The sequence below is a fragment of the Triticum aestivum genome, chromosome 2D, assembly GCF_018294505.1.
Source record: "Triticum aestivum cultivar Chinese Spring chromosome 2D, IWGSC CS RefSeq v2.1, whole genome shotgun sequence".
In the NCBI taxonomy this organism is placed as follows: Eukaryota; Viridiplantae; Streptophyta; class Magnoliopsida; order Poales; family Poaceae; genus Triticum; species Triticum aestivum.
Window position 1 is genome coordinate 108,610,159 of NC_057799.1, and position 10,078 is coordinate 108,620,236.

General features: G+C 42.7%; 2 protein-coding genes and 1 pseudogene across 2 annotated transcripts; 1 reads left to right on the forward strand and 2 right to left on the reverse strand.

Annotated features, from left to right (window-relative positions):
- Positions 1-4,844, forward strand: LOC123051979 (integrin-linked protein kinase 1; the record flags this gene model as incomplete). Its single annotated transcript, XM_044474994.1, is given in 11 exon segments — positions 1-386; positions 986-1,060; positions 1,719-1,835; positions 2,396-2,490; positions 2,703-2,823; positions 2,907-2,986; positions 3,804-3,863; positions 3,939-4,060; positions 4,146-4,231; positions 4,325-4,440; positions 4,534-4,844. Coding segments are annotated over 11 exon segments (1,359 nt in total). The 3' UTR covers positions 4,664-4,844.
- A 1,412-nt stretch (positions 4,845-6,256) lies between these two features.
- LOC123056243 (uncharacterized) lies at positions 6,257-6,367 on the reverse strand (annotated as a pseudogene).
- Positions 6,368-6,927: 560 nt separating this feature from the next.
- On the reverse strand, positions 6,928-9,844 carry LOC123051981 (transmembrane emp24 domain-containing protein p24delta9). Its single transcript, XM_044474996.1, has 4 exons — positions 9,476-9,844; positions 9,164-9,373; positions 7,492-7,568; positions 6,928-7,299 (listed from the first exon to the last, which is right to left on the reverse strand). Exons 1-4 carry the CDS (start codon positions 9,728-9,730, stop codon positions 7,155-7,157), a joined length of 687 nt encoding a protein of 228 aa, XP_044330931.1. The 5' UTR covers positions 9,731-9,844; the 3' UTR covers positions 6,928-7,154.
- Positions 9,845-10,078: the final 234 nt, after the last annotated feature.

A 10,078-nucleotide genomic window follows, 5' to 3' on the forward strand; every position in this document is an offset into this window, starting at 1 on the left:
GGAGGGAGGCCAGATTCGGCGGGCGGGAGATGAGCGGGGCGGAGGAGGAGGCGGCGCATGCGGCCGGCCGCGGCGGGGGCAGCGGGGGCGGGGGCGGGGGCGGCGCGGGCGGGTCGTCGGGGAGCGGCGGCGAGGGCCACCCGCGCCGGCGGTTCGACGACAAGAGCCTGGTGGCGCGCACGTCGCTCATCCTCTGGCACACGCACCAGAACGACGCGGCCGCCGTGCGCAAGCTGCTCGACGAGGACGGCACGCTCGTCAGCGCCCGCGACTACGACAGCCGCACGCCGCTCCACGTCGCCGCGCTCCACGGATGGCAGGACGTCGCCGAGTGCCTCCTCGCCAAGGGCGCCGACGTCAACGCGCTCGACCGCTGGCAGAACACGGTGAGGCGATCCTTCTTCCTCCCCCCTTCCGCGTCGTCTGGTCGTTCCGCCTCTTGGTTGGTAATAATGGGGGCGTCGGCGTTGGGCTGGATTTGGGTCATGTTGCTCATCTGGGCTTCTTAGCGTGCTGAAATCATCATTCGGGTTTGCCGTTTGCGTTGAGCTCATTTAGTCGTTTTGGCCCGTATTCCGATTGGATTTGCTTTCTTCCGTCATGAATTGAATTCGTCCTGATGATTATTCTCGAGGGAAAAACGATGAGCATTAGCCTCTTGTTTGCACTCGAGCTTTTCATTCGTCTGATGTCGCTCGTGCCACCGTCTGCCTTGGGTGCTTGGGTGGGAACTCCGGCTGTGCTCCACGAAATTACGGTTTCCACTGCGAATTGGTGGGTCTTGTCCTATAGATGTAGTTCAAATGCATCTGCAACGATTTCGGTGTTGAATGCATATTTGTTGGGTAGACTTAGGAGGTTCTGGTTCCTGCTTGGTTATGTTTATGCTGCATGGTTGTGACTGTATGCTGGTTTTCATTCCAATTTCTAGTATTGTGATATTTGTCATAATTGCTCACGATGCTAACTTTTGGTTGATTTACAGCCACTTGCTGATGCAGAGGGTGCAAAGAGGCATGCTATGATCGAACTGCTCAAGAAGCATGGCGGGTTGACATTCGTAAGTTGCCATTCACTTGGGTTCGGTTTAATAGATTGTCTTGGCTATTCATTGCAAAGTTGTAGGGGTGTTTAGTTTCAAACATTAGCTCAACATTTCTAAATTTGTAACATGACACCAGGTGTTCCCATTTCACCAGTAACTGTATGGTATGGAATTTTGTGGGTGAGTGCCCCATATATTGCTCTACAGCTGTCTTTGTCAAGTTTCTGAATTTGTATCCAGGGCACCTGGTCCCAAATATTGTTACCACAAGTAGAAGTGGAGTCTTTGGATGTGTCAGTGTTGTTTGTGGAAAATGTTAGATGAGGTACAATGGATGATTCCGGTATCTTGTTGCTTTACACATGAGCATCAGTCAGAAATTGCTGTATGTAGAACAGACGTGTCATTGTTGATTAGGAGATCATAGTGGATAAATACTAAGGATGTGTTTCAGAGGTTTACTTTGTCTATTTTCATTTAATGGGTAGTTCTGGTGCACCTTTCAGGCGTGACCAAATTAATTATGCTCTACATAGTTGGAATAAATGTTTTGTTTGGGTAAGAGCTGTTTAATAATCATCGGGACATCATTTCATGCTTATAGTTGTCACCAGCCTTTAATCATGCTCTGAAATCTGATACGCTGGATTCCTCTGATTCATTTTTTCTGCAGGGGAAAACTGGAAGCCACTTTGAAGCAAAGTCAATTCCACCTCCCCTAACAAACAAGGCTGACTGGGAGATTAACCCACTTGAATTAGATTTCACAAAAGCAGTAATGATTGGAAAGGTCAGTATTCTCGAATTATCTCTTGGTTATGTGCAATTATTAATCTGTTATATACTCCAATGTCTATGTGATGCAAAGCAGTCTTAGTTAAGCATTGCATGTGTTATCAAGGCAAACTGAGACTGTTGTGACTTCAAGCTTGATTTAATGCTAGTTGTTAGTTAACTAATGGACCTCACATTTCTCATGATTACAAAATGTCCATGGCTCTCATTTTGAAGTTTATCCAGTTGGGTAGCATTTGGCTTGTTATTACCCTAGTGAGCAAGGTGGAACTATGACCCGTAAATTTTCCATCGGTTAAGTCATTAGTTGTATATATTTGGTATGTCAAATTAGCTAGAGGCAATAAACTTACTGTTTAGTTCCAGTCGTTTACATGCTGACAGAATAATGGATGTTAAACATATTTCGACGGTAAAAAAAATCATTTTAGATATTTGATTGAAAGTAAGCTCGGTGTAATACTAGGAAGATAATGGGCATATATTGTCTACATTTGCATAATAAACGTGTGATTTGCTCCTCATTTAGTTCATTAAACCTGCTAACCACTGCAGGGTTCTTTTGGTGAAATCCTGAAAGCAAATTGGCGAGGAACACCAATTGCTGTCAAACGCATTCTTCCATCATTATCCGACGATAGACTGGTTATGTAAGTTTATTCACATAATCACCAAGACTCCCATATTTTGGACACAGTTGCCAGCTTTCTAGTACTCCAGCTGATTGGCTAGGACTAGCCTCTTGCATTTCTATATGGTTAACTAATGTTCTGTTCAAGGTGTGACTGGACACCTTATAACCTTTTGCAGCATGTTTTATCTCATGGAATATTTCCTTACCAGCTACTTTCCTGGTTTGCAGCCAAGATTTTAAGCATGAAGTCAACTTGCTAATAAAGCTGAGGCATCCAAATATTGTACAGTTCCTTGGAGCAGTCACAGAAACCAAGCCTTTGATGCTAGTTACTGAGTTCCTCCGAGGAGTACGCAATCTGTTTTGGAAGTCAACTACCCTGTGATGTGGACTCTATGGCACTCACTAATGTTGTACTAAATGCATTTCCAGGGTGATCTTCATCAATATCTCAAGGAGAAAGGCTCCCTCTCCCCACTTACTGCTGTTAACTTCGCATTGGACATCGCAAGGTATTCTCATCTTTACGTGCTTAGCTCTTACTACTCCCTCCGTTCCTAAATATAAGTCTTTTTAGAGATTTCAATAAGGACCACATACGGATGTATATAGACATATTTTAGAGTGTAGATTCACTCATTTTGCTCCGTATGTCCGCATTGGAATCTCCAAAAAGACTTATATTTAGGAACGGAGGAAGTATATACTACATAATCTGGATAAATATGATTGATACTTCTGCAAGATAAACTGTATCCTTCTCTTGGAAAATTAACTGCCTATGCCCTTGAATATATAGTTTTCGACAATCTTATTATGGTTCATATGTTAGATTATTCTAATCTATATAATGCATTTATAGTGTAACCCTGATTCTCTTATGCGCCTCTCGTTAATCTGTAAGATACTCGCTAATCAGAGTTGACTCTTAATTTTGCTGTCAACAAATTCATCCAAGTGATCAGTAATACTCCCTCCATTCACTTTTGTAATTCGTTTCAGACAACTCAAAATAGGCTGTTTTGTACATTGTCTGAAATGTCTTCAAGGCCTTATAAAAGTGAACAGAGGAGGTAGTAAGCTGCTGGTACTAGTTATAGTGGCATGGTCTCTTTATATCTATTTGACCTGCAATGTGGGTTTATTACTAACACCACGTCCTTGAACCATCACACAGTATCCTTTCTTATTTTTTGGATCATTCTTTGGAAATAAGTACTTTGCATGATAGGTTCTAGCTTTCCATATGAATAATCACTTGATCTGGTGATCTGTCTTCAATCATAGAAATAAAATGATTCATGTGTTTCTCTTGATTATCTTCTGCAGGGGCATGGCCTATCTTCATAACGAGCCTAATGTTATAATTCATCGGGACTTAAAGCCAAGGTATGATGCCTTTTACCTGTTTTTGCTAATGCGAGCAACTTCATAGCTGGTCTAACCTATTATGTCAATCCCTAGAAATATTCTTTTAGTTAATACTGCTGCCAACCACTTGAAAGTTGGAGATTTCGGTCTTAGCAAGATTATCAAATCTCAGCATGCCAATGATGTATACAAGATGACCGGAGAGACCGGAAGCTGTAAGTCCCCATAAGTTATTTGATTTTTCTTTCCTCTCTTATACTTATCCTCACTAGTTGGCTTGATAATTGTTCAAAAATACAGATCGGTACATGGCTCCTGAAGTTTTCAAGCACCGGAAATATGACAAGAAAGTTGATATTTTCTCCTTTGCCATGATACTTTATGAGGTAATTTTCCATCTAAACTTAGAATCCAGCAGCGTGTCATATTGTATGATCATGCCTGTTCAAAATGACAGTAAATGTTCCTTTCGATTGTAGATGCTGGAAGGGGATTCACCTTTTTCCAGTTATGAACCTTATGAGGCTGCTAAGTATGTATCAGATGGGCATCGCCCAACTTTCCGTTCAAAAGGACATACCGCTGAGCTGAAAGAGTAAGTGCAAGCTAAACAGTACCCTCTTAATATTCTGCTATTGCCATGTTCATGTAAGTCTTCAGTGTTGTAACATGGTTTTCCTAATTGTAGATTGACTGAGGTATGTTGGGCTGCGGATGTCAATTTGAGACCATCTTTCCTAGAGATACTCAAGAGGCTGGAGAAGATCAAGGAAAGCTTGGCATCCCACGATCACCACTGGCATTTATTCTCACAATAACAATGCATATATTTGTTACGAGCAATTTAAACTACAGGTGTTGTTGTGAATCTGAATTGATTTACTTGGGAAATTGGTGCCGATTGTGTACAGATTAGATGGGTCAAAAAATGTCCACTGAAACGACAAAAACTCTGCTGCTTTTCTTTCTGCTAAAGCTGATATATTCTTGTTTTTCCCATATCATTATTGCTTTTAGCTAATTCTGAAAGCTTGGAGAGTTATTGAGCCCATAGTTCTACAGCATATATCAAATAGATACCCACCCTTTACCATTTATCAGAGGTTTACATTGTTCCTTGAAATTGCTTCAGAAGACCGTAGAGCTCTTATTTGTAAATGTACACTCTGTAGAGAAATACGAACTTTCGACCTTTTTTAATCTGGATAACTGAAAGATGATTTTGAGATTTTGCATAAACCAATTGCGTTCTCATCGTCACTGCCAAAGTAGCCAATTTTTTTGCTTCAACACATGCACGGGCAAGATTGGCACCATCATGAAAATAACACAGTTTTTTTTCTGAGGGGGTGCAGTTTTATTTGAGTAGTTTCCTCTGCATCGTTCTTTGTGTGTGATTTTCAACGTTGTTTTCTGGATTTTACCTCAAAAAGTTGTTCCTGAGCGTCAGTCATTTTTAAATACCTGTTCTTTTAGGCCTCACCCAGCACCCTAGTCTTCAACAGAAAAAAAATCTGAAATACTCCCTCTGTCCCATAATATAAGAGCGTTTTTTACACTAGTTATGGGACGGAGGGAGTAACAAATTTCTATGCATAACTTTTCTATCATCACAAAGAAAACATTACTTTCTTTGTAAAGATATGGCTCAAAGGTCTACATGAAGTACCATGACAAGATTGTTGTGACATTGAAATCAGTATTCAACGCAAAAATTGAGCTGGTGATCTTGTAAATAAAGCATGTATGAATGGATCATGTCTTCTTGTGCATTGTTTATTGGCATAAGATAGCCAAATTTTGATTTAACCAGTGCAGTACCAACAAGAACACATTCAAATTCCTGAAATAGCACACAATTCTCACAGGAGTGGCCAACCATGACAGTGTACAAAATGCAACATTTATAATAAAACCAAAACTCAAACATATATTTTGAGAAGAATGACAGAACCTGCAAAGTTGCAACATAGAAGCAACACAACCGGGCTTGAAAATTTTAAACCAATGAATTTATCAAATCAGAATAGTTGGGGCTTTTCTCACAGAGAAACAGGCTCAGAGTTGGCTCACCACTGGTTTTAGTTGGGAGAAATTCACTAAAAATGTAACTCCGAAATGCTGAGTGTTTATCATCTCGAAAACAGCAAGCACATAAGCCTTGAAAAAATTAAACCAACTAATTTATCCAATCAAAATTCAGAGTAGTTGGGGCTTTCTCACAGAAAAACACGCTCCAAGAGTTGCTCACCACAGTACATATTTCACTTCAAATGTTTATCATCTAAAAACGAGCAAGCACACCAGCAGAATTTAAATCCAGTATTCGTGGGGCCTACTCACAGGGAGAAAGATACCCTTCAAACATTAGCAGCATAAAATTTAAATTAAGGATTGGTGGGGCCTTCTCACAGGGAGAAGACACCCTTAAAAAATTAGGGTATGCTGCTTAGTGTGGCGTGCACACGGTATTCTTTAGTAAAAGGCGAAAGAATAGTTCGCTTTGTGCTCACCACGCAGCTGCTTACCTTTCACCGCTCGCACTACGCCCCCTTAGATAGCCGAGCTCCCTCCCCTCTCTCCCTCAGCTAGGCGAGGTGGGACTAAACGAAACGCGGCTGGCTCCGCCTCCTCCACTCCCGTCGCACATGCTTCACCAGCAAAGCCCACAGAACAACAGAAGACAGTATGGGACAACCAGGTGATCAGCCCACTCGAGAGGCAACAATAGCCCAGCCCAACCCAACAGACCAGTCGTCTGACACTAAAAAAACAAAAACAGGCCCGTCGCCTCACACTTCTGGAAACTCCTTTTTGAGTGCGGCACACACAACAGAATTTGATCCGTTTCTAAAAAAAAACTGAACCTCGCAACACATTCCTTCCTAGGTCGTGTGAGCACTATGTAAAAACGTGTGATCTTTATTCTGCTATATGTCATGAATCCGGGATACAATTTGTATTATTTGGTTGGCAAACTTGCCCACACTCGCTAAAAGGACCACTACTCATAACAGTAGCAACGATATGGCTCTACTCAGCTTTAGAAAAACAAAACGGTGTCGCACTACGTTACATCATATGAAACCATCAACAGAAACATTTCACCCCTGTTCAAGAAAAAAAGAACATTTTACAACTGTATTTGATTGGAGAGAAGCTAGGGCACAGAAAGGCATTTCACAAGTATGATGATCGACGGTTTCTTTCTTACTGATGGTTCGAGTATTCGCTCGGAAACATAGGTTAATAGCTGGCAGAAACAATATACCCTAATTCGCAACGATTTGTTTGTGATCATGGGGGAAACTACAGCAACTTCTTTCTCTCGAAAAAGGTCTTCAGATGCCACAGCTGCAGCCCTGCCACGGATAAGCAGATGCCAAGTGAGAGGAAACTCAGCCACCCCATCCTCGAGTTCGTCTGCCTGTTGATGTTCTGCATTTGCTCCTCCCTGCACGAATGACAGATATAAAAAAACTTGGTTTCAGAATGGCGTCTTAGTTATCATGGAATGAAGTTTTACCAGTGCCTTAAAAATACTAGTAGACGAATGACAGGCAAAAAACTTGATCTGGGAGTTAGCTTCTCTAATTATCATCAAAAGAAGTTTTACCAGAGCTAGAAATAACAGGCAGTATTGTACCTTTCACGTAGATAAAACATTTCCTCGTGAATAGATTTGATGGTATCCTCTAGCTTCTTCAGCTCTAGTTCCATCATCTGCAACAAGTAAGAATACAAATGCATGAACAGCTGATCCTACGACGAAACGATATAGGAGTTATAACAGGTCGTGGAAGATCTATGTATTTTAATAGTAATTGGTGATGTGCAACATGTTATTGGCTGTTCTCTCCAGAGGTATAGGCATGACAAACGAAATGGTGACTTAACAATGTTAATGTGTGTTGTTCATATTAATACCATGCTCACAGAACCAGATATATTTTTGGGGGCTTATTTCATGACTTTATGAGCAGTGTTCAAAAGCTACTATGAACCCCTATTGTGCCTACTGTTTAAGAACCAACGCTAGCTGACACAGTGATACACGTTACCAGCAATGATATGTCGATGTGAAATTATTATATGGACAATGTTGCAGATAAGCTACCAAACACCCAATTTCTGAGATATAAAAGAATCAGCGGGCATTGAGTCTCCTTTCTGCATTCCTTTTCCTTTTTATGTGAAAATATATGCTTATGTTGAAGAGTGATGAAAAATGGCAACATGTCAAAACTAAAGAATATCCAAACTAATCACATATCAAATTCATATATGGCGAGACACCAAAAGCTTGTTTGACATAAAAAACATTTGTTCAGTGAGAATCTGACTCTAAATCACACCTTACATTGTGTGCAAGTGATATTCATAATTCAAGTACAATAACATACAGAACCAAGTAAAGAAAAATGCTTAACAGAACATACAAAAGTCAACGTTGTAACCTAGTTCGTATACATACTCTTGTACAAGTAACAAAGTGAGCAAATCAGAACACATTTTACCACAAGACTAAGAGTTAACTTAATTTAACTAACCACAGCACTATTCAGCATCTTCTCCAAACACACTAATATGCAAGAAATAATTGACTTGCAAGAACCATCTCATATTCTTAAACTCCTTGAATCAAAATTTGAAACAACACTGATGCATACTACAACCAACTCAGGCCTAGAAGGGACTAATGTACCACCTCACAGGCAGACCCCTCGACATAAAGTAGAAAAGCCAGAAGGGAACTGATTCAGGTGCGCTCAGAATGACCACAGTGTCCAGACATACTACAGAAAACCGCATGGCAACCCGAGTGAACAAGCAAACTAAGGAACTCAACTTAAAAGTATATAAATGACTAAATTTAAAAGAGATCATGGTTTCCACACGAGATATTAACAGACGCTGCAAGCCTACCCTGTTCTCTTAAAATTTCAGCATACCCTAGAACTGAATAATTCAAATCAAAGTTACAAAATCTACCAGTCCTAGAGCCATACACACAGAAATTGCTCTCGAACAGACGAACTTGCAAACAACTCTGTCAATGACATGACCCCCGAACAACCCATCATAATAACACAACCACGCGCAAACTCACAATTTATTTCACATCCAAGCACCCACGTGGGTGACAGGTAGAGTCTATAATTCCCTGCTGCTAGGCGCAAGTTGCAAATTCAATAGAATGAATCACTGGCCAAAACTATATTATCTAGAGGGTAATTCAGCCATACCAAACAGCACGATTAGTTAAAATTAGAGAACAAACTGAAGTGAGCAGCCCAAGGGCGAATCGAAGCACTCACATCGACCTTGCCCTTCTTGGCGACGTTGGACCAGTCCTTGGCCGTGACGCCGCTCTTCCAGTCGAACTCGAAGGTGACGGTGACGGGTGGCTTGTGGTCAGGCGCCCAGAAGCAGGCCAGGTAGTCCCCGGCCTCCACCGCCGTGAAGGCGAAGTGCCCCGACTGCACGTTCTCGGAGTAGTGCATGCTGTTCCCGTACGGCGACGTCACCTGCATCGACCCAATCGCACAAATCAGCGAAATCACCGGATCGCCGCGGTTTCCCCCAAACCCAATCGCGGGCCGCACGACGACGATCGATTAATTACTTACCCTGAGGGAGACGCGGTGCGACTCGGGGAGCTGTGCGTCGGGGTAGCTGGGGTCGGGGGCGACCACGCTGTACTTGCCGACGGCCATAGAGTCGACCTTGATCTCGTCGGAGATGCACTTGGTGTGGCCGGACTCGAGGTCGAACCGGAGGGCGCGCGCCGGCGGCGAGGCCGCGAGGAGGACGGCGGCCAGGAGGAGGAGCGTGGAGGGGGGCAGCCGTCTGGGGGCAGGGGATCCGGGGCGCGCCGCGGCCATGGCCGGAGATCGGAGTGGGAGTCGAAGCGCGAGGGAAGGTCTGCGGACGAAGTCACGAGGTGGTGTTGGGCGTTTGGCTGACTGGGATGGGATGGGGGAGGAGGGGAGAGGCTTGTTGAGGTTTGTGACGTCCAAATGACTAAAAGTTGTACTAGTACAATCATAATCTTTTTTTTTAGCTGAGATTTAGTGATCAACTAGAAGGGTTAGACGCGCTTTACCGTGCCGTTGAATTTGTTGGGATTCTTAAATTTTTTTAGACGCTGATATCCACCACATGTGTGGCATACTAGACATTCGCCCACACATCGTATGTGGTGTGAGCAGGAGGCAGCCCAAACGGGCTGT